This window comes from Miniopterus natalensis, chromosome 8 (assembly GCF_054644295.1).
Source record: "Miniopterus natalensis isolate mMinNat1 chromosome 8, mMinNat1.hap1, whole genome shotgun sequence".
NCBI lineage: Eukaryota > Metazoa > Chordata > Mammalia > Chiroptera > Miniopteridae > Miniopterus > Miniopterus natalensis.
The window spans coordinates 25,977,120-26,001,521 of record NC_142088.1 but is presented as its reverse complement, the minus strand read 5'-3'; the positions used below and the strand labels follow the sequence as shown (position 1 = coordinate 26,001,521).

The window sequence follows — 24,402 nt, the reverse complement described above, 5'->3', positions numbered from 1 at the left end:
ATTATAGCTTGTCTATGCCTTTGATTTTTTTTTCTAAACCTATAGGTCATTTATAATTACTAGGATTAGAAAAACAGATTTAAACAACTTCAATAATAAAACTAATTTTTTTATTAAAAGATTTCTATAAGAAAAGTGTTAAATGTAATGAGAAGAATTAAACTTTGCTGTTAAATACTGTTATATCAGATATTTCAGGAAATAAGTTACTCCTTGGCAATGTTATCTTAAGATAGGTGCTTTGGACAACTATTACTTTCTTTTGGAGTCACCAGTGTATACTTCTCACTTAACTATTTACAAAAGTTTCATCACAGTTAAGATAATGCAAATTTTGATACGGTAAGAAGTTGAATAAATTTACTAATCAGAAAAATTAATGATTTCTTTTGAAAGATTTTTTTCTATTCATATAACATTGTAATAAGCAGTGAAGATATTTGACTTTAATAAAAAATTGAGATAGGCATTTAATTTTTATCACATGACATTACCACTATTTGATTGCATGACAGCAATTATAAACTCCTGCTGTTCATTTAAAATTCCCTGCATATACAGCATTATCCATAATATTATTTCTTTTACTGTAGCAATATATCTCAATTAAGAAGCAGTATAGCATGCAAAAGTTAAGAGCACAGGCCCAGGAACAACTTTACAAGGGTCAAATGCTAGCTTCACTATTTTCTTGCCATGTAACTTTGGGCAAAAGCTTTGTATTGAACTTTTTTTTTCTATACATAGTCATGGGGACAGCAGTGACACCTACCTCAAAGGACTACTACAAGGAATATGTGACATAGTAATTCATCATGTAAAGTCCTTAACACAATACCCAAAACATAGTAAGAGCTCAATAAATATCAGCAATTCTACCTTACCACATGAAGTGTTAGCAGACCTATTTATTTTAAAAAAAGATATTTCTTTTTTGCAATGGGTTTGCCACCAGAACACAGGCGTCTTGAAAATCACCACTAAATCAAACCCAAAATGGAAAAGGAAAAGACTCATATCAACATCATCATCATTGGACACGTAGATTCTAGCAAGACTACCACTACTGGCCATGTGATCTACAAATGTGGTGGGAGAGACAAAAGAACCATCAAAAAATTTGAGGTGGCAGCTGAGATGGGGAAGGGCTCCTTCAAGTATGCCTGGGTCTTGGATACACTAAAAGCTGAACATGAGCATGATATCACCCTTGATATCTCCCTGTGGAAATTCGAGACCGGCAAGTATTATGTGACCATCAGTGATGCCCCGGGACACAGACACTTCATCAAAAACACGATTACAGGCACATCTCAGGCTGACTGTGCTGTCCTGATTGTTGCTGTTGGTGAATTTGAAGCAGGTATCTCCAAGAATGGGCAGACCTGTGAACATGCCCTTCTGGCTTGAAACTGGGCGTGAAACTGATTGTTGGTGTTAACAAAATGGATTTCACTGAGCCACCCTACAGCCAGAAGAGATATGAGGAAATTGTTAAAGAAGTCAGTACCTACATTAAGAAAATTGGCTACAACCCTGACAGAGTAGCATTTGTGCCAATTTCTGGTTGGAATGATGACAACATGCTGGAGCCAAGTGCTAATATGCCTTGGTTCAAGGGATGAAAAGTCACCCGTAAAGATGGCAATGCCAGTGGAACCACACTGCTTGAAGCTCTGGATTGCATTTTACCACCAACTCATCCAACTGACAAGCCCCTGCGTCTGCCCCTCCAGGATGTCTACAAAATTGTTGGTATTGGTACTGTCCCTGTGGGCCGAGTGGAGGCTGGTGTACTCAAGCCCAGCATGGTGGTCACCTTTGCTCCAGTCAATGTTACAACTGAAGTAAAGTCTGTTGAAATGCACCATGAAGCTTTGAGTGAAGCTCTTCCTGGGGACAATGTGGGCTTCAATGTCAAGAATGTGTCTGTCAAAGATGTTCATCATGGCAATGTGGCTGGTCACAGCAAAAATGACCCACTAATGGAAGCAGCTGGCTTCACAGGTGATTATCCTGAACCATCCAGGCCAAATCAATGCTGGGTACGCACCTGTGCTGGATTGTCACACAGCTCACAGTGCTTGCAAATTTGCTAAGCTGAAGGAGAAGTTTGATCATCGTTCTGGGAAAAAGCTGGAAGATGGCCCTAAGTTTTTGAAATCTGGTGATGCTGCCACTGTCGATATGATGCCCGGCAAGCCCATGTGTGTTGAGAGCTTCTCTGACTACCCTCCTCTGGGCCATTTTGCTGTTCGTGACATGAGACAGATAGTTGCTGTTGGTGTCATCAAAGCAGTGGACAAGAGGGTAGCTGGAGCTGGCATAGTCACCAAGTCTGCCCAGAAAGCTCAGAAGGCTAAATGAATATTATCCCCAATACTTGCCATTCCAGTCTTAACCAGTGGTGGAAGAATGGTCTCAGAACTGTTTGTCTCAATTGGCCATTTAAATTTAATAGTAAAAGACTGGTTAATGATTACAATGCATTGTAAAACCTTCAGAAGGAAAGGAGAATGTTTTGTAGACCATTTGTTTTTTTTGTGTGTGTGTGGCAGTTTTTAAGTTATTAGTTTTTAAAATCAGTACTTTTTAATGGAAACAACTTGACCAAAAATCTGTCACAGAATTTTGAGACCCATTAAAACAAAGTTTAATGAGAAAAACAAAACAACAAAAAAATAAGACGTTTCTACTATTTTACTTAAAAATAAGCTTATTTCAAAAAGAGTCCTGGAAAATTAACCAAACATAGGAAATTTAAACATACTTTTAAGAGCAAGGGAGTCATACTCAAGAATAACTAAACTGAAGCCTAAGTGTCTAGAGATTACAAGACATATGCCATCCATGTTACGGTGCTATAGACAGAGAAAACTAACTCAGTTTCAATTATGAGCTTAAGTTGAAAGTTACAGAGAGAAAAAGAGAAGTGGAGGTGATTTGACACTGAGCTGGCTTCACACATGGATGAATCTGTGGCACACTCTAAAGGGAGTAGCAGCAAGGATTAATTTTATTCTAAACAACAATGGGGAAGTCAGTCAGTGTTTACGTAACAGTACTCACCTGTAATAAAACGATCTAAAGGCATCACAGGAGCAACATGAGGGGTGGCTTGTGTAATAAGAAGATTTATCAGGTCTTGTTTAAAATTTTTCAGTGTAAGCAATGCCCTTGCAACAAGGCCACCCATAGAATGACCAATTATTGCCACACTTTTTGGAGCAAATTCTTGACCCTATTAAAAAAAAATCACCAAGGCATAATTAACAGTATCAAAATAACAATACTAAATACTTCTCTCTAAAAACAAGCAATTTTATACAAAAAATTTAAACTATTTATCCAACCTCCTATCATAAGATACAGAAACACATATTCATATACTTGTAATTAGTGTACATACATACAATTTTGTGTTCTGCCAAACATTTTTAATAGCTCTTTGAATTTCTGAACCAAAATCAGAAAACTTGGGTCTAGCGAATCATGTTTTACCACTTGTTATAGTGCATGTTAGAGGTGTAATTATATTTGGTGTATAGCAGAATATTAGATTTTATAGGGTCATTTATTCAAAATTGGAAATACCACAAAAAAGCCAGAAAAATTATAGTTGCCTTAGTAACATAATACCTCATCATATTGATATATCTTATCAAATTATTTTCCTATTATGCACCTGTATTTAAAAATAAACCAAAATTCCATAACATTTATTCACTGACAATTACATATTTTATTCCTTAAATAAGTACTGCATTTAAAAAAAATCTTTCCTGTCTCCACAGTATCCTCAGTTCCACTACCAAGCCTTTGCTCATCATCTTCCATTATAATCCTTTATTTAAGCTTTCTCTCCTGTTACTTTGAATAAATTGGACCTTGTGCAGAAAACAGTTAACCCAGTAGGCCTGAAACTGTTATCCTTAGAATGGACTGCATTAAGGCTGGCTCTGCTCTGCAATCTGGGACCTTAGATTTTGGGAGGGTTCCCATCATTCCCTAAATGATAACAATGGCTCACTATGCTAAAACTGTGCAAACAATATCCTTTATGCTGATCACTAGTGTCCTTTCTGTTGGAATTTTGTTATGTGGTAGGCACAGGGTGTCTATATAACCAGCCCCCAATAAAAATCTTGGGCACTGAATCTCTAATGAGTTGCTCTCATAGACAACACTTCATACATGTCACAATTTGTTGCTGTAGGAATTAAATGCATCCGGTGTGACTCCACTGCAAGAGGACTTTTGAAAACTTGCACCTGCATTTCCTCCAGACTTCACCCCATGTACATTCCCTCTTTGCCAATTTTGCTTTGTATCCTTTCACTGTAATAAATCATAACATGAATACAACTAACTATATGCTGGGTCCCGTGAGTCCTCCTGGAGAATTACAGAGCCTGGAGATGGTCTTGGTGATCCCCAGAACAGACGTGATCGCAGCAGAAGTCAAACCTTACACATGTGCTCGGAAAGCCATCCCCTTTTGCCTTCTCAAGGACATTACTCCAGCAAATTCTTCTCACTTTCTTCTCATATCACTGTTTTTCCCTTTCTATTTAACCATTCTCGCTAGTATATATATTATTTTCCCTTAAAAAACAAAGACAATTCTCTATCTACTCCCACTTTCACTTTAGTGACCACATCTTTCCCTACATATTCTCACAGCAAAACTCTTCAAAAACAGTTATTTGTGCAGCACTTGCTGTCTCCAATTTCTCAACTTCCATATACTCTTAAACCCATTTCAACCAGGCTTCCACCTCAACAGTCCTCCAAAACTGCTCTTATCAAGTCACCAAAGAATCTAACGGCCAATTTTTGAATCCTCGTCTTACTAGACCTCTCAGTAGTAATTTATACAGTTATCCCTTCTTCCTCTTTAAATGCCTCGTTGTATATTGTTTTCTTGACAATATACTCTCTTGTTTCTTCTACTCCCTTAGCTGTTCCTTTCTAGTCTCTTGCTCGTTCTTTCTCATCTCCCCTCATCTCTTAGTTATGTCCAGACTGGAAGTCTTCTCTTGAACTCTTAACTTTGAACTCCAATGGCATATTGAGCATGCAACTCAATCTGTCTAAAATTAAACTTTTAATCTCCTTCAATTCTGCTCCTCCTCCATTTCCCTCCACTTCAGTTAATGGCATTTCAACCCTTCTAGCTGTTTAGCCAAAAAATGTGGGGTCATTCTTAATTCTTCTTTTTCTCTCACATTGTCCCTCCATATCTGATCTGCCATTAAACCTTGTTGCCTCAACCTTTAAGATTTACACCAATCTGATCATTTATCACTTCCACTGCTACCAACTTGATCCAAATTATCATTACTTCTTGCCGGAATCACTACAATAGCCTCCTAACTGGTCTCTCTGCTTTGCCCTTACATCCCTTCAGTTTATCCTCAGAAGCATCCAAAATGATACTATTGAAGCCTAAATCAGAACATGTCGCTCTTCTGCTCAAAAACCTCTACAGCTGCTTTCCATATCATTTCAAATAAAAGGCAAAATTCTTAAAATTGTCTACAGGGCTCTATAATCTGCCTTCTCCCCAACTTCTCTTTCTACTCTATCTACTCCAGCCATACCAGTCTCCTTGTTTTTCTTCAAATACAGCACACGTGTGCTTGCTTCATATATTTGTTTCCTCTGCTTAGAGTACTCTTTTCCTAGATATGCAAACGAGCTATTCTCTCATGTTCTTAATTTGTATTACATTGTCTGTTCCTCAACAGAGGTCTTTGCTGGGCTATCCTCAACTCCCTATCTCCGCTTCCTGTTTTATTTTTCTTCCTGGCATTTATGGTATGGATTTTTCTTATTTCTGATGTTTCCTATCTGCTTCTCCCCACTAGAACATAAAGGCCATGGGGGCCTGCATTTGTTTTATTCATTGCTGTATTTCCATGCAGACTCCCAAGGTTTTCTCCATCTAAAATGTCCTCTCACTTTCCCACACCCAAATCCTATCCATTCAACAAGATTCAGTCATCTCTCTCTACACCCCTATTATATTTACTTGTTATAGAAATCTTACTAAAAGCTTCAACTTAAAAAGTTTATTAGTTCTATTATAAATTTAATATGTAGTCATTAGAGAAAATCTGAAAACAAAATAGAGGAAAAGTACCTAATATATAACATTAAACACATGATTGTTTATTGTGAACATTTATGGAAATCTCACTTTGTAATCATGACTTATTTATCTATCCAATAAATATCAGATATGTAAAATATTCCGTACTTAATATGGCTTGTTTTCTTCTATAATACTCAGTGTAGATTTAAGTAAAAAAACGCCTGCTGTAGAAATAATTTTAAAATGCTGGCTTATGCAAAAAATCATGATGTCTACATTTCATTTTCTAGATGCAAAGAAATACCACACCAGCTGGATTACAATGGCTTCATAGTTAAGTCTTGAAACAGGTAGTGCAGGTCAGTCCCCCAACTTATGTTCTTTTTTTTCAAGGCTGTTTGGCTTTTAAGGTTCTTTGCAGTTCCACGTAAGCTTGTCAAGTTCACAAAAACACATGCTGGTGTTTTGATTTGTACTGTATTATATCTATTGGTCAATTTGGGGAGAATTTACATCTTCATTGTGAGTCTTCTAACCCATGAAGTTGGTCTGTCCATTTACTTCAGATTTCTTTCATTTCTCTCAGATGTGAAGTTTTCAGTGTACATATCTTGCAAATTTTACATTAAGTTTATCCATAAGAGTTGTATTTTTACATTACTATAAATGTATTTTAAAATTTTGCTTTCCATTTGTTCACTGATTTTTTTAATATTGACCATTTATTCTGTAACCTTGCTAAATTCACTTATGAATTCTAATAATTTTCTATAAATTCCTTTAAATGTTCCTGTATATTTATGTCATCTGTGAATATAGAGTTTTAATTCATCTTTTAATTTTTAATTCTGTTTCTTTTTCTGGCCTTATCACACTAGATAGGACCTCTGTGCAATATTGAATAGAGGTGGTGGGAGCAGACAGAAGCTGAAAAATGAAAGACATTTGATTATTTACTGTGAATAACATTTATAAAAATAAATCTCACTTTGTGATTGCCTATTTATCTTTTTCAATAAATATTTTATCAAATACATAATGGTCCTTAACCTAACATGACTTGTTTCCTCCCGTAATACTATATGTAATACAATTCCTAGGGGTGAGAAAGTTTGCTTCTATTCCTACTGTGCTGAACTTTGTGTTATTTTGTTTTTTTAATCATGAACGGGTGCTGAATGCAGTCAAATGCATTTTCATCTACTGTAATGAGCTTATGATGAATTACACTGATTAATGCTTGAATATTAAAGCAACTTTGCATTCTTGGGAAAAATCCTACTTTGTCATGATGTCTTAAACTTTAAAATATTTCTGAATTTGACAGGCTAATTTTCTGCTAAGGATTTTAAAAAATTTTTTTTTTTAGAGAGAGAGGAAGGGAAAGGGAGAGAAATAGACACATTAATGCCTCCTGCCCTCCCCATACCAGGGATCGAGCCTGCAACCTGGGCATGTGCCCTGATTGGGAATTGAACCAGCAACCTTTCAGTGCACAGGATGACACCCAACTAACTGAGCCACACCGGCCAGGGCTCTGTTGAGGATTTTATATCTATGTTCATGAAGGATACTAGGTCCTTATTTTCAAAGAATGTCATTGTCTAATTTTGATAGTCAGGATTTGCTGGTTTCTTAAAATGAACTGCTAAGTGTTATCTCTTCCTCTATTTTCTAAAAGAGTTTGTATAAAATGGGTATTATTTCTTCCTTAAATGTTTGATAAAATTCACCACTGTAGTCATCTGGCCCTAGATTTTTCTTGGAAGTAAGGTTTTTAATTACAAATTCAAAAAATTTTAAACAGATAGAGGGCTAGCCAGATTCTGTTTCTTCTTGTGTCTGTTTTGTAATTTATGTTTCAAGGGATTTGTGCATTTATCTGAGTTGTCAAATTTATTGGTATAAAGTTTTTCATAATATTCCCTTAATATCTTCTTAATATCTGTAGGCTCTCTATTGATGTCCCCTTTTCATTCCTGATATTAATTTGTGTTCCTCTTCTTTTTTAAAATTAGTCCAGCTATGAGTTTATCAATTTTATAGATATTTTTTAAAAAACAGCCATTGGTATCTATTTTTTCTTTAGTTTGTTTCCTATTTCACTGATTTCAATGCTCATCTGTATTGTTTCCTTAGAATTCTAGAGTGCACTTTATTCTTCTTTTTCTAGCTTCTAAAGTTGAAAGGTTAGATAATTGCTTTTAAACCTTGTTCCTATCCAACATAAGCACTTAAGACTAGTTATTTCTTCTAACCACTACTTTAATCCTACAAATTCCGGTGTGGTGTTTTCACTTTAATTCAGTTCAAAACATTTTCAAATTTCACCTGTAATTTTATGTTTGACCTCTGAGTTAGCTAGAAGGAATTTCCAAATATTTGAGGATTTTCCAGATATCTTGTTGTTGGTGGCTTCTAATTTCATTTTGCTATGATCAGAAAATAAACCCTGTATAATTTCAATCCTTTGAAATTTATAGAGACTTGTTTTATGGCCTAGCATATGGCATATGTTAGTTCCATGTACACTTAAAGAGAACATAGTTTCTACACTTTTTAGATGTAGTGTTCTATAAACCAGTGAAGCTGGGGAATAGTGTTCAAATCTTCCATACCTTACTGATTTTCTGTTTTTTCCTTTTATCAAGTATTTTTTAAATTTATTGATTTTAGAGAGAGTGAGAGAAATATAGATTTGTTGTGCCATTTATTTATGTATTCATTGGTTGCTTCTTCTATGTGCCCTGACCAGGGAACAACCCCAAAACCTTGGAGTATCAGGATAATGCTCCAATCAACTGAGCTACCTGGCCAGGGCTATTTTATCAATTATTGAGAGGATTGTTGAAATCTCCAACTCTGTGGATTTACCTATTGTTTTTACTTTAGTTCATTTTGCATAGTTTTTATTGCCCTTTCTTCAAATTCAATGATCTATTCTTTGTAGTGTTCAATTTGCTCAAAGCTTATCTTGTGAATTTTTCATTTCTGATATGTACAAGGCAGGGGAAAAAACAGATTTACAGTTGTTCTTACGGAAAATAATACAACAGTTATTAAGTAATAATACAAAAATAAACTCTGTGTTTCACATACAACTGTAAACCTACTTTTGCCCCACCCTTTATGGTTTCAGTTTGTAGATTTTTTTTTTTTAAATAGTTTCCATGTCTCTGCTGAGATTCTCCATCTTTTCCCTTGTTATCTGCATCTTTTCTTTAAATCCTTAACTGATATTTTTTGAGGCTTGTATTTAAGCATTGTTAAGGTGGACACTGGAGTAGCTTTTACTTTAGGGCTGGAGTAGTCCTTAATTATGTCCTTTCTGGGGTATCATTTGAATGCCCAACGTGTTCAAATAGATCTTTCCGCTCTAGCAGGTCAGAACTATTTCCCAGCACTATGTGGCCTCTGAAATCTCAACTCTGCTCACAATTTCCTAGTAGCTGTTTCCTGCTAGGACTTGCACTGTGACATACCAAGGGAAGAAGTGTCTCACCCAAGTAGCTAATAGTATTTTATCTCTGATACTATTTAGAACTGCTGGCACAGAATGATATTTATTCTGTTTTACTGCTCTTTTAAACTGCACCTTAGGTGGACATACCCTATCACTTCCTCCCTGGTATGCCATTGCCTTGTACTTCTTGACCTGTGTATATACAGCATAGCATTCAAAGACTGAAAAATGAAAATTTCTAGAGCTCCTATCTCTGCCTTGTTTTTTTCTTTCGCACAGCACACCCTGATCAGTAATCTAGCCAACTTCAGTAGCCCCAAATTCCAGTCTCTGCCTTCTTCGGCTCAGTGATACAATGTGCTCTGCTTGATCTCCACCTACCTGCCCCATGGCCTAGAAAATGCTTCTAGGCAGAAAGCCAGAGCAATTATGGAACTCATTTCATGTATTATCTTTCTTTCAGAAATACAGACCTTGGTTGATGCCCAACAATTGAAGACATGTACTTCAGGTATCTTAACTAGTGTTATAGTTGTTTACAGAAGAGTAAACAACTATACAGTCATAACTAGAAACAGAAATTCAAACTAATGGTTTTTAGAAAATACATTGCATTCCTAATTTATAAGTTAAAAGATGCCCCCCCAAATTCACCACAAGAAAGATTTCCTGTAAATTCAATTTAAACTTCAAAAACCACCACTGAGTTCAAAACAGACTCCCACACACAAAAGAAGAAAAAAAACCTTTCTGCCATCTTTGCTTCAACTTCCATATAAACAAATGACTTAAATTATGCTAGTTCCTTTGAAAAAGAAAGATGCTAGTAGGTTGATCACTACTGATTTGCAAGCTTATCTCTTACCTTATAGAGTTTGAGGATTGTTTTAATGCATTCATGTACAAACTTGGTCTGCTTCTGAAGACTTCCACCATATAGTGCCACCAGTTCTTCATTGAAATTCACACTAAAGAAGTCAAAGTGGTACTTGAAGTCAATGTCTTCTGCTTTTCTCAGTGCAATAGAGCCAATAGAACGAACTGCAAAGGAAAAGGGTAAAGTGCATATTAAGCAAAATTTTTTATTTTTATTTATTTATTTATTTTTTAAATATATCTTTATTGATTTCAGAGACAGGAAAGGAGAGGGAGAGAGAGAGAGAAACATCACTGATCAGCTGTCTAGCCCGCAACCTAGGCATGTGCCCTGACCGGGAATCGAACCCTGATCGCCTGGATCCTAGGTCAACGCTCAACCGCTGAGCCATGCCCGGCCAGGCAAGCAAAATTTTTTGGTTTCATACATTCTTGTCTCTTAACAAATGACTTTATCCCATACCATGAATATAAAAAATGATTTCGAGACATCCTTTAATAGTATCAATTTAGAAGAACAAACTAACCTAGAGGGTGTATGCCTTGTGTCCTAAAGATTTTTTTTAATTAAATAAAAGGTGAACAGGTCAGTTCCAGACCCAGTACAGGGATTTGGGGGCAGCTTCAGACAATAGATGCTTCGAGGGGTATACCTTGTGTGAGTTGTGTGTACTTTCTTGTTGTAGTTGAGCCCTGATTACTGCTGTCACATCTGTGTTTAGGGCTGACCCTCCAGCTGACTGGCTGTGAGGACTGGTCATGACTATAGCGAACAAGCTATTGTTTGGGGGCTGAGGAATTTGCTTTAGTGGGGCTCTGGTGCCTGTCAAACCTACCCTGTGGGCATGTCATTGTGGAACTGATTGAGTAGTGCTTTGGTGTGGTAGGAAGCTAGCCACCAGGTGTGTTCTGAGGCCTCTGGAGAGGGGCAGGCGAAGGTCAGCTGCTGCCTGTGTCTGGCCCGGGGCCACCTGGTAGGAGTAATCTGAGGTTGGTAGCTGCCTGTGCTAGGCTTGAAGGTGCCTGGGAGTGGTTATGCTGTGAACCAAGGCTAGCTGCCACTAGTGGAGTACTTGGGACTACTTAGCAAAAGTTACAGGGCACGCTAAAAGCCAGCTTCTGGTTTGAGGCTTGCGGACCAAACATTGATGTGAGAAAGACACATTGATTGGTTGCTTCCTGCATGCACCCCAACCAGGCCGGGAACGAACGTGAAACCCAGGAACGTGCTCCTGACCAGGAATTGAACCCAAGACTCTTTGGTCCCTAGGCCAATGCTCTACCCACTGACTCACTCCAGCCATGTCTCCCTCCCAATTCTTAACTGCCACATGTGAGTATGGGACCAGTCCATTTTGAATCTCTGTCCCTCTACCACTCCAAATGTGGCTTCTTCTTTATATCCTTAGATACAGGAGTTCTGTTCAGCCAGTCTTCAGGTGGTTCTCAAGGGCTGTTGTTCTATAATTTAGTTGTAATTCTGATGTGGTCATGAGAGGAGGCCAGCACAGCATTTACTACTCTGTCATCTTGACCAGAAATTTAAATCTCTCTAACTTAAATAGCTTTGAAAGAAAGAAACCAATCTCTTCTCTTGGTCAGCATAACAGAAACCACGATTTATTTCTCTAATCAACACTTCAGGTTCTGTGCTCTGCACCCACCATTTCCAATATAAGCCTCTTTCTTCTGCTGATTCCTGAATCCCTGTATCACCTATTTATGCCATCCCGCTCTATCTTCTTTTCCTCCTTATTTTTGGCAAAGTGGTCTTCAACATTCTTTTTTTTTAATTTCTTTTTTCTTACTCCTTACCCAAGGATATTTTTTCCATTGCTTTTCAGAGAGAGTGGGAAGGAAGAGAAAGAGAGAACGAGAACCATCAATGTGAGAGAGAGACGTCAATTGCTTGCCTCCCACATGTGCCCCAACTAGGGCCTGGAATCGAGCCTGCAACCCAGGTATGTGCCCTTGGCCTGAATGGAACCCGGGACCCTTCAAGTCCATGGGCTGACACTCTAACCACCACACCAAACCCACCAGGGCAACATTCTTTTCTATGTATTTCTCACACATATTTTCCTAGACAAAATGCCATATACTTGTGTTTCCAGTATGCCTAACATGGTACTTAACATAGAGTATGTATCTGTTAAACTCTTGAATTGCATTTTATAGCTTTCAAAATTTACTTCTGAGACTTACCTTGTTTATAACTTCCAGCATTACCAGGAAGAAAGAGAACTGGAATACCAGTTAAAGGGAGAATTTTGTCTTCTTCAGCATAGGATCCTTCTCCATAAAGATATAATTCATACGCAGGATAGCGTTTTGCCAGCTTCTTTGGAAGTTCTATTTTCTACAGCAAAAAAAATAAATAAAATGAAAAATGCAATTTTACTCAAATCAACTTTATTAATACAATTTAGCCACAACATACCCAATTCTGAATTATACAAATAGTGCAATGTAAAAATATTGCTGATGATAAAACTGCACTTAATGCACATAACAAGTTCAAGTTCTACTTTTAGTTTATTTGTTTGGAGAATTAGTCTTGAATTATGTGAGTTTTGAACCATGCAGTCTTCGGGAAATCATAAAATAGGACTACCTGAAATTCTAATAAATATAAATTACTCAAAATAGACAGTGAACAGAAAAACACTGGTAGATGTCAGCAAGTTACATGTTCACGTAACTGGAAATGCATTTAATTTAGTATCAGTATCAATTATACTTAGAAATGATAAAAGCTTTCCATTATCAAATCAATTTTTTTTTGCTATTTTAAAATGTTTTGTAATGTCTCTCCTTTTACTCAGGCCCCACTACATATTCTAGCTGTGACATCATTCAACAGAAAGCAAGTTTGTTTTATAATGCAGTTTTCTGACCTCCCAACTTAATATGCTTTGACCTACAATGTGCTTAACAAATTAATCTGAACCGTATAGCCATGTCTTGGTCAAGACATGTACACTCTTCCTACCATAAACATTCCAATGGATTAGCATCTGTTTCAGTTTTCACAAACCAGGTGCATGGTTCATCAGCAAGCCCTAAACTACATTGCAATTCATATTATATAAATTTTTTTTCAACAAAATATAAATTAGGTCTTAATGTCATCCCAAAGACATAGGTATCTATAAAAGTGGTAGTAAAGTATAAACTCTTCTGCTCATTTTTTCAATGAAAGAAACCATTAAAAATGAAACCAGTCACTTTGAACAGATTTTATTTGATATCAATAGATTTAATGATCTAGCAGTGCTACACATATGCTTGGTAAAAATTTCAACTACTGAATGAATTTTTTTAACTGTAAATGGTAATGAATACTGTAAAATCTCACTGTTGTAAAAAACCAGAATTCTGATTATTCACCCACATTCCTGAATATTCCTTTGAGGGTATTACCATAAACAACCTGTGCTAATAACATCGTGAAAACATCTTTAAAGAGTGTGAGTTTACTGTGTAAGATATTAGCAACTATTTATCTCCTCAAATTCTCAAAATAGAGAAACACAAACCCCATTATTTGCTTTATATATGTACATGTACTTTAACTCAAATTAGTTCTGATACTGATTATGCACTTATATAATCAAAAATGAAAATGGCATATTTTTCTTTAGGTACAAATTAAGCTAAAAGAAAATGTGAGACAATCCCTCCCAATTTAGTGAACCATTTGATAGAATAATAGCAGTACATGCGTATTAGATCATTATTCTTTTTTAGGTTAGTAGCTAAACAAAGTTTTGAAATAGTTGAAAATTAACCTAGAAAAACAGGAAACTATCAAATATATCAAAAAAGAAATATTTAATTCCCTGGAGACAGGAAAACAAGCAAAAGAGCGTATTTGATATATTTCATAATATACTACTATAAAATCAATTTTATAATGAGAAAGTGTGTATTAAAAAAAATATGAATGCATACAATATAGAGTAGCAAAAAGCAGAGATGGAAAAAGGAAGGTAGAATAAAATAAACACAAAAAGAAGTGGGAGTTGAAAACTGTGTTTTCAAACAGAGTTCAAGTTGGGGGTGAGTGGCAGGAAGAAACAGGAAGGATACTGACCAGATTAAGGACAGAAAAGGTACAGGCATACAGAAAGGATGCTGATGAAAAAACAGAGGATCAAGAGACTTAAAAAGAAAACACAGCAACAGTACTCCAATATATTTTAAACTAATTATTTTATATAGATTATATTAAATGAGTACCCCTATTCCCCCAAAAGACTTCTAATTAAGATCAATTACCATTACACTTAAATATTATCTCCATAATCCTGCCCCTGATGTCCACCCTCTCTTGACTCTGCCTTGGTACAGGTTCTTATCTCTAACCTAGACCCATTTCAAACGACAAAAATTTCCAAGTGCTAGAAAAACAGATTTAAGAAACTAAAGTCTTTATTTTATGAGCTATCCCTTTTAATTGTGATTTAAAACTGCAAAATAGCCCGAAAGGTGTGGCTCAGCAGTTGAGCATTGACCTACCATCCAGGAGATTGCTGTTCCATTCCCAGTCAGGGCACATGCCCCAGATGTGGGCTTGATTCCCCAGTAGGGGGCATGCAGGAGGCAGCCGATCAATGACTCTCACATCATTGATGCTTCTATCTCTCTCTCCCTCTCTCTTCCTCTCTCTGAAATCAATAAAGAGATATTCTTAAAAAAAAACACTGCAGCCCGGCCAGGCGTCGCTCAGTGGTTGAGCATCAACCTAGGATCCAGGCTATCCGGGTTCGATTCCCGGTTAGGGCACATGCCAGGGTTGTGGGTTCAATCCCCAGTCGGGGGCATGCAGGAGGCGGCCAATCAATGACTCTCATCATTGATGTTTCTCTCTCTCTCTCTCCCTCTCCTTTCCTCTCTCTGAAATCAATAAAGATATATTTTTTAAAAAACACACAAAAAAAACCTACAAAACAAAGTTTAAGTTCTATAATTAACCAAAAAAAAAAAAAAGATTTTGATCAAAATGAATGTAGCTTTTAAGCTCTTACAAAGAGCTAGCTCTTAGCCCTTTGCCCACCCCACCCTTAGAGGACTCCAGCTTTATAAAAAGACCTAGGGACAACTGAATCTTTCAGACCAGCCTCTCTCCCTGTCATAATCTCCCTGCTACAATCCATAATCCATACTGCTGTCAAAGAAATACCTTGTTAAAACATACACCTATGTGTTTCTTTACTGCATATAGAGATGATAAAAGCTTAAGAAAGAGGTCCTTAAAATCTGGCTCTAATTATTCTTACCTACTTTCTTATAACTTACATATGCCAGGTTTTAAAATTTATTTTTAATGTTTCAAAAGTCAAGATTCAATAGGATATTAATTGAATAGGCTCTCTCTCATACCTGTGGTCGTTCAGCCATTCAGGTTTCTACCCAGAAGGCAACTAATGTTAGCAGTTTGTGCTTCTAGAAATATTTTACATATATACATGAAAACATGTTTATAGGTTTTCTCCTTTTTACATAAATGGTAACATACTACATACTGCTTATGCAATGTGTCCTGGTGCCTTCTTTATTCACAAATGCTATTCTTTATTCCTGCAATTTTCTTGTTTCTGCACTTTATGAACTATGTACCCTCCATAGCCCAATTCACTACCTCTTTTCTATAGCCTCTGACTACTAAGATGAACCTGAATGCTCTTCTGTGAAGAGCCTTGTACACCCTCTCTTACAGTGAAATTATAACATGTAGCACATTTTTACTATTCATTACATTCCTGTCTTCCCCATTGTATTATAAAGATGAAAATTAAAGGCACAAGGTCTGATTCACCTGTAATTCCCTCTCACCCATTACCCAGTATCTAGAATATACCTGACACAGTCATTCAATAAATGATTTGCTAAGTAAACATCAGACTTAATAAGAAAATATGTGATTTGTATTTTCCAACATCAACATTTTCTTTCAAAGAGCAACTGTTAGATCATATATCTGAAGGCAGGTAAATAAATTACTCTATGGGAGAAAACAACACAAGATGTTTCTTCTCCAATTCTACAATTTGACCAAAACTGTTTGCTACCATATGAAAGCTTTGCCTTGCTGTCAGAAGGCAAAAAGCTTTAAAGGATAATGTGTATTTTGCCTGGTAGGTTAGTGTGATGTTCGGTTAACTCTCAATAAGCAAATTTAGGAAAACCAAAGGTAGAGAATGAATAGAGATAATCAAACAGTTTTAAATTCAAAACTTCATTTTTACCAAGTTTCAAATTCCTATCCCAGCTTTTATTTTTCAAATGGAGAATAAAATTGAGTATGTTTCAAATATTGTTCATTTCTTCTAAAATTTGGCTAAAGAATATGCAAATAGGCAATAAAAAAAGAAGAAAGACATCAGGAAAGAGAAGAAAACTCAACGACTAGGGCACTCCATCTAATGAATGTGAACAATTAGAGTTTACTATAAAATATAATTAAAAGTAAGCAATATATAAAATAAGTTTAGAACACTTTTATTCATTAAAAACCATTGGTTCTTAATAGAATGACCTCAGTTAACAGAAATTTCACTGTTTTCAAATGACTCATTTCTATAAGCAGGTTTTAACTTATTTGTAAAATAGCAAGACCTAGTGTGTACAACAAAAAGACAGAGTCAAATATAAATACTATAGTGAATTAACACAGCTTTTTACATCATAAAAATAAAACTCTACCAAAAAATGTGGATCAAAAACTGCCACTATAATTATTACTGTACTAACAAATTATTAACAGAATGTAAAACCTCAAAAAGACAGTTTGAATCAAAGTAAGTAAATACAAACACAACAACAGGGGAAAAAAAAGCCAAATAGATCTTTTGCATGAGCTACATTAATTTCAGTGTCTTTCCAGTCAATTTTATGAGGCATGAAACGCATCTGTGAGGTCCATATGCTTTGTTCCCAACACTAAGCAATTTCTACTACTGAAAACATTAAAAGAGCTTCAATAATTGTGGGCAATCTAAAAATAAATGGGAATCAGTACACTGTTCCACAATAATTTTATTTTAAACAAACTCTTCAATGCAGTACAAAGCTGAAGTGACCTACTTCAATCTACTGGTAGTTTCCTGATTATTAAACCACATAAAAATCAAAGGCGATTGATAAGGGTTCTATTTTCAGGTTTGAAAAATCTAAACTAGAAGCCCAAATATTTAACTATACATAGACTCTGATAAAAATAAACCAGCATATTCGCTTAGAAATTAAGAGACAACAGTAACGTTAAAATCTTCAGTAGCACCTGATACCAAATGCTTCCACTCCCTTATAACCACTCATGCAAAAAGAAGGTAAAAATCTCAAAACAAATGAAATCTAAACTAGAATTTTGCCCGTGGGAAAGGAAGCTCATCAGCAATTTAAACCTTAAGCAGTTTTAAGATCTAAATAAAATCAAATATGTTCCTCCATAATGATCTGTTCACAGAAACAATCACAGTCGGCATCATGCACCTTAAAGAAAAAAATCTGCTATGGTTTTAAAAGTACACTACAGATGCGTTTTATCAACGTGTATTACAGTACATACACGTTTTACGGTAGGGGGCTATTGTAATATGTATTCCTTAATTAGGAGATGCGTTTAGAAATAAAAGAATCATTCGGGAGAAATTTCTTCGGACAGCTGTGTAATTTGTCACAATCTCTTTTTACAGCTGGTCGTGAATGAAATTCTAGATTCTCCTTTGCTGAACTAATGAAGCAACTGTGACTGAAAACGTTCAAAAAGGGGCGTAAGAGGTGGGGGCGATGGGAGAGAGAGCGAAGGGCCGGGTCTGTCTTAAATAGCAAGCACAGTGAGAAAACAAAAATACCACCATGAAGCAGATTTTGAATTGAATGGCCAAGAGGCAGCATGCATAAACACAGGCGTGCACGCGCAAGTCCGGACCCATAACCTAGGAAACTGGAGGCTGCGCGCGGTCTTCACGGAAGGGAGCCTCAAGTTTACTCATCGGGTCGGCCGTTCACACGGAGGTAAAACCCTCGCGGCTCCACGGCAGCCCCGGGAGCTATCGAGCCAACACACTCTGCAAGCTCGGTCCTTTTCTGGAACAGCCAGAGCTGGCATGTCAATCACTGGGCGAGAGGGGAAGAACTGAGGCGCCTGGGAAGCAAAGGAAGGTCCAGGGGCACCTGTTACCGCAGGAACGCGGGAAGGTGGGGTTGGGATTTAGAGAGAGGGGCTGAGGTTGCGTCTCCGGGGATGAAGGGGGTTGGGGGCGACCAGCGGGTACTGCATCTGGAAGCGGGCGGAGGGACAGGGGAGCAATAACGACCGGGGCAGCCGGGATACTCGGGGAACCATCTAGGAAGCACCTCGCCGTAAAGAAAGGACACAAAGGGCAGGTGAGGGAAGTACTGGGGCTCTGCAGCCTCCCGGGGAGGAGGAAACAGAGGCGAGGTTGGGATAAGGGGGCCGGGGAGGCGCGGGGAGCCGAGGCACAGGAGACCCACGGAGGAGCCCGAGCCTCCGAGCGCCCAGGTGAGGAGAAGGCGGCACCTCACCTGATACTCCGGGTACTCAAACATGTAGCTCATACTGCACTTGTTCTCCTCGAAGCCGAAGAAGACGTCCCACAGCCCTAGGGTGGCCATGAAGATCATGAAGGCATAAAACGCCAGGTTGCTGAGGTTGACGGAGTGAAGAAACATGGTGCCGCCGCCGCCGCCGCTCCCGCCGGGGGCCCCGAGCCCTGACAGAGCCAAAGCCTCCCGGCCGCTCGCGCGGGAGCCGAGCCCGAGCAGCGCGCGCTTGCGCGGACTTCGGAGCAGCCCGCGCGCCGGCCGCCCAGTGCGCCTGCGTGCGCCGGCCCGCCGCGCCTTCCGCCCGGCGTCTCGCTGGGAGAGAGGAGGTGGTGATTGCAGTTGGAGCGCAAATCTGAGCGTGGACCGGGCGGCAGAAAGCGGGTGGGCTGAGCTGGAGCTGGAGGGGGAGCGGGGGAGGGGCGAGGAGAGGGAGGAGGAAGGAGGGGGCAGGGACGGCCCTGAGAGGCGGGCTGGAGGGGAAGACTGGGGAGCGGGGGGACTAGCGGGGGGAGGGGCGGAGCGCGGCAGCCCTGGAGGCGGGGAGGGAGAAGGGGTAGGGGGTGGGGGTCGGGGGGGAGCCTGGAGACCGACAGGCAATTAATGGTGGTGGGCTGACCCGGCAAGGGGAGGGGGACGTCAGAGCCGTCACGTTGAAACGCCGCTCCCTGCAGAGTTTAAAAACCCTTCGCGTTCAGTGTGTTTGAAGCGCCTCAGGCCTCCGCAGCTCTGGGTCTCCAGCGCTCACGGCACAGTCCCCGCTCCCGGGACCAGTTAGGCAGCGGGGAGCCAGTGGCTTCCCCCTGGCTCTGACCGCCGACGTCTGCCCAGGAGGTAACAGCGCATAAAAACACCGGCTTATAAAAAACCACCAGCAGGTGCACTGGTTTCTGTTCTTGGTATAAAATGAAAGCCTGGATCAGAAAAGCCGTTGTTAGTCTTTAAAGGAACGGTACCAAAATCTCCATTTCCACTGACGCCCCCGATAGGTATCTGCGGGATCTAGTTGGCCGCTGACTGCCTTGCTCCCCAGAACCTCCGCCTCCTGGGAAATTGGTTCCACATTAACGTAGGGAGGCAATTTAAGCTCCAGCTTCTACTCAGATTCCCAAGTGACTTAATTCATTTTGAAGAGTTTCGGTTTGGTGTTGCACAAAGGAGGGGGGTAAAAGCTCAAAAAACCATTCATAATCATGTATAGCAGCATCAAAACACTGGAATGTTAGGAAAAACCCCAAAGTATCAACTCTTGAAAGCAGACCCAAGAGCAGATGGGTGTGTGTGTGTGTGTGTGTAATTGCAAAATTCCCCTTAGAATTATTTTTTGGCACTGACTGAATGGCATTTCACTCGGGCTGATTTTCTGGTATTATTTCTGTGCAGAGGAAGTTTGGCTGTGATACATATAAAATCAAAGAATTTTAAGCCTAAAAGAACGCTTATAGATTACCTTATACAACACCCTGATACTCAGATTTGAGAGCACCTGGGATGTGGGGTGGGATTAGAGAGGAGTTAGTGCCAGGGATGACAAATCATTTGGAGAAGGATTTAAGTTATGCATTTGAAAAAAGGAACACATTGAGTCTGGGAGCTTGAGAACATCACAGACAGAATGTCTGTTCCTTGTTTCTCCTGGCATATCATGACCAGCACAAATAAACCAAGGGTCAGTCTGCACTCTCTCATCCCTGTGCTTCTTAAACTTAATGCTCAGATGAATCACTTGGAGATTCTGTTTAAACGCAGATGCTGATTGACTAGTTCTGGAGTGGGACCCAAGACCCTGCATTTCTAACAAGCTCCCTAGGGATGCCAGTGATGCTGGTCACTGGGCTACATTTTGAGTGAAGAGGATCTACCCTGCCGGATGCCCCTGCTACATGGAGAAAACCCTGAACCTGAAGATGACAAAGTTGCTCCTCTGGTAGCTTTCATGAGTGTGGCAACCTACTGCCTTTATTGTCCACTCAGAAAGGAGCAGAATAGAGAGTCAATGGATTATGTTTGTAATCTTTGTGTTCCTACCTTTTTACTTTTTTCCTATCATTACCCCACTCCTGGCTTCATTTCCTTTCATATCTAAACTAACACTACTGAGCATCACTCAACCCCCCTCTGCCAGTGCTATCAACTTCCTGCACTCTTGTCTTTCAAACCCACTCTGCTTATAAACTTTCAACCTTGGTGAATATAGTCTGGCACTGAGCTCTGACACTAATGTGTCAGCTCTGCTGGAGAAAGTGACAAAATTATTTGAATTACTGTTCAGAAATACATATGTTTCTGGTCAACTTTCCTATTCTTCAAACCACCTCTTTTTAAGCTCCCTAGTACATAATTCTATCTTCATATTCACAGAGATAATTTTGATTTTCGGGTGCATATTCCTTCAAATCTCTTATTATTCTTTCTCTTCAGGAAATTAGTTCTATCAAGTTAAAGTCCCTGTCAATCTTTCCCATTCTATCCTTCCTCCCTGAAGCATATAAATATGCTTAGGTCTTACTAATTTTAAAAAAGAAAAGTCCTCCCCGCAACCATCACCTGTAGTTCTCACCTCATCTCAGTCAGTGTTCCTAAAGGTGTGGCTTTTTAAACTTAATGCAACTTTTCATAAAGGAAAAGATCATATAGTCATTTGACAATCACTCCTCAACGGAAATACTTAGTAACTTCATTAATATAACAGTTTTTCAGAAAACCTGTTAGGTTTGTTTAAGCTCCATTAGGTTTTGTTTGCTTGCTTTATTTACTGGAGGCAAAGACTTTTTTCCACACATAGTAACCACCTTCATAATACCTAACTTTTAGTTTTTGGGGTTTTTGTGTGTGTGTGTTTTGTTTAAAATATTACAGATGTCCCTTTTTCTCCCCAATGACCCATTCCACCCCATCCCATCCCCCTCCCCAGTCCCTAGTTTATTTTTTAAATGTTTTTATTGTCCTGGCCAGTGTTGCTAAGTGTTTAGAGCATCTGCCTGCTTACCAAAGGGTCAGGGGTTTGACTCCCAGTCAAGGGCACATACCTGGGTTGCAGGTTCCATCCCTGGCCCCGGATGGGGCATGCAAGAGGCAACCGGTCAGTGTCTCTCTCACGTTGATGTTTCTCTCTCTCTGCCACTCTCTCTCCCTCCCTCCCTCCCCTCATTCCCCTCCCTCCCTCCCTCTCTTCCATTCTAAAAATCAATGGAAAAAATATCCTTGGATGAGTATTAACAGAAATTTTTTTTTAAAAAAAAGGTTTTTATTGATTTTAGAGAGAGAGGAAGGGAGAGAAAGAAACATTGATGAGAGAGAGAACCATTGACCGGCTGCCTCCTGCACGCCCCCTACTGGGGATAAGCCTGCAACCTGGGCATGTGCCTGACGGGGCATTGAACTGTGACCCTTCAGTGTATGGGGTGACGCAACCAACTCAGCCACGCCCGCCGAGCTTACCTAGTTTTTATTCAGAGGAAGAAGGAATGTCCTGTCTGGTGTGGGAATCTAGTTGTTTTCTAAAACTAATTTCACTAAACTATATTGGTCACAGTGTACTAGCCTCACACTATAGTTTCTTAAATAAACTTTATTTTCTCTTTTTCTTAAAAAAAACAAAACACCTAAATATATAATAGATTGGCTAATTTATTTCAATCAATTGGTTTAAAGCCTTTTCTCAAATTTGTTGGTTTTACCTCCTACTACCTTATATGCAATAGGCATTCAATAAATATTTGTTTTTAATTTATTTGAAAATAAGTTAGAGAGTACAGATTACAGTAATAAAACCTCACCTTTTCTTTGATGCTTCAAAGCTATGAAAAAGGGGAAAAAAAAGAAAGAAAATAATGCCAGCACCTCTGTGGCTGCCAGCTCTGTTTCCAAGGAAACCGAGAATAGATCATCAAAAACAAAATAAGGGTTTTCAAGCGGATTACCCTGTTTTCACCAGTTCAGTCTCCATCGCTGCTCAGTGAAGGCAGCATACCGTCAGCCTTGCAACTCAGATTCCCATTGTTTGTGCTGTCTCTCACTATTAAAACCAGGCCCCCCAAAATTAATTTTTTGGGTTGTATGTTAGTTTTCTTGTAGAGACAGTTAAATTTGTCCTCAAAGATTAAGAATACCTTTTAAATATAAAGCACTATGTACATTTGCTGAATAACCTAATATATTTTAACTTCAGAACCATCAAATATTTAAATTATTGAATCTCAGATTTAACTTACTTTCTTTGGAACACTATAAGAAAGTAATGGGAATATATAAGTAAAGGATAAAGACTTCTAGAATGAAGTGTTTTATTTAAAGAAATATGAAAGAGAGCAGGACAGGTTGAAAAAATATACAGGTGTCAAGGGGAAAAATAATTGGACTTTCATTCAATAGAACAAAATACCACTATAATGTTGTTCTTTGATCCATAGATTTGTTTCAACCAAGAGTAAATGATTCTGAAAAATAGCAGCTAGAGATAACAAAAGTTTGGTTTAGCATTATTATATTACTTACTGTTGCTGTGTGTTTTGTAAAAGCAATATTCCTTTCAAATCAACACGTTTTATACCTTAAACTTACACAGTGCTATGTGTCAATTATAAAGCTGGGAGAGAAAAAGCAGTATTCCTCTATTTTAAAATTTTAGTTAAAGCCAGAGTATTCTCTTTGGAGTGAAATGCACAATAGAAATTTGCTTCAAGGGAAGTACTATTTAAGAGGCTTTAGAAGGCATATTAATATTTTCAAATAATGAATTCTGAAATTCAGATAATTCTAATGGTACAGAACAATGTAATCATTGGTTGGGGTCTTATCAGTTTTCTGCCTATATGTCCACTTCTGACAAAGGATTCTAGCTCTTCAAAGGCATGGGCTGTAAGGGGGTCTTGGTTATTTTTAATACCTAAACCCAGTACAGGGCCTTATAATTGGAGGTATTCTATAAGTGGTTTTGAATAAATATTTTTATTTAAGTAATATGCTATACTTTAATTAAAGGTTTTAGCTATATTTGTGCCTTTTACTATGAAATACAAATCTTGTGATGTTCAAATACATTTGTAAACAGTAATAGCCAAGGTAGACTACTTATTGTAAAATAACTTGTAATTGAAAAAGTTTTTGAAAAAGACTTGGAGAATAAAGTATTAATTCAGAAAATTAGCTTCTGCACAGCAAAAGAAACCATCTACAAAACAAAAAGGCAACCAATGAAAAGGGAAAAGATATTTGCAAATGATACCTCCTATAAGGGGCTAATAATAAAAAATGTGGATATAAAGAGCTAATACAACTAAAAATACAAATAACCCAATTAAAAATGGGCAGAGAACCTGAATAGAAAATTTTCCAAGGAAGACACACAGATGGCCAACAGGTATATGAAAAGATGCTCAACATCTCTAGTTAT

At 38.3% G+C, this 24,402-nt stretch overlaps 1 protein-coding gene and 1 pseudogene across 1 annotated transcript in view; one reads left to right on the top strand and one right to left on the bottom strand.

The window, feature by feature from the left end:
• The window catches only part of PGAP1 (post-GPI attachment to proteins inositol deacylase 1), a 54,593-nt gene extending 35,450 nt beyond the window's left edge, over positions 1 to 19,143 (bottom strand). The window contains exons 1-4 of the mRNA XM_016219324.2: positions 18,990 to 19,143; positions 12,642 to 12,795; positions 10,426 to 10,601; positions 3,070 to 3,241 (exon numbers count right to left, since the gene is read on the bottom strand). Coding sequence (XP_016074810.2) covers positions 3,070 to 3,241; positions 10,426 to 10,601; positions 12,642 to 12,795; positions 18,990 to 19,136 — 649 coding nt within the window. The 5' untranslated portion in view covers positions 19,137 to 19,143. The remainder of the gene's footprint in view (positions 1 to 3,069; positions 3,242 to 10,425; positions 10,602 to 12,641; positions 12,796 to 18,989) is intronic.
• Positions 997 to 2,685, top strand: LOC107542161 (elongation factor 1-alpha 1 pseudogene; annotated as a pseudogene).
• Positions 19,144 to 24,402: the final 5,259 nt, after the last annotated feature.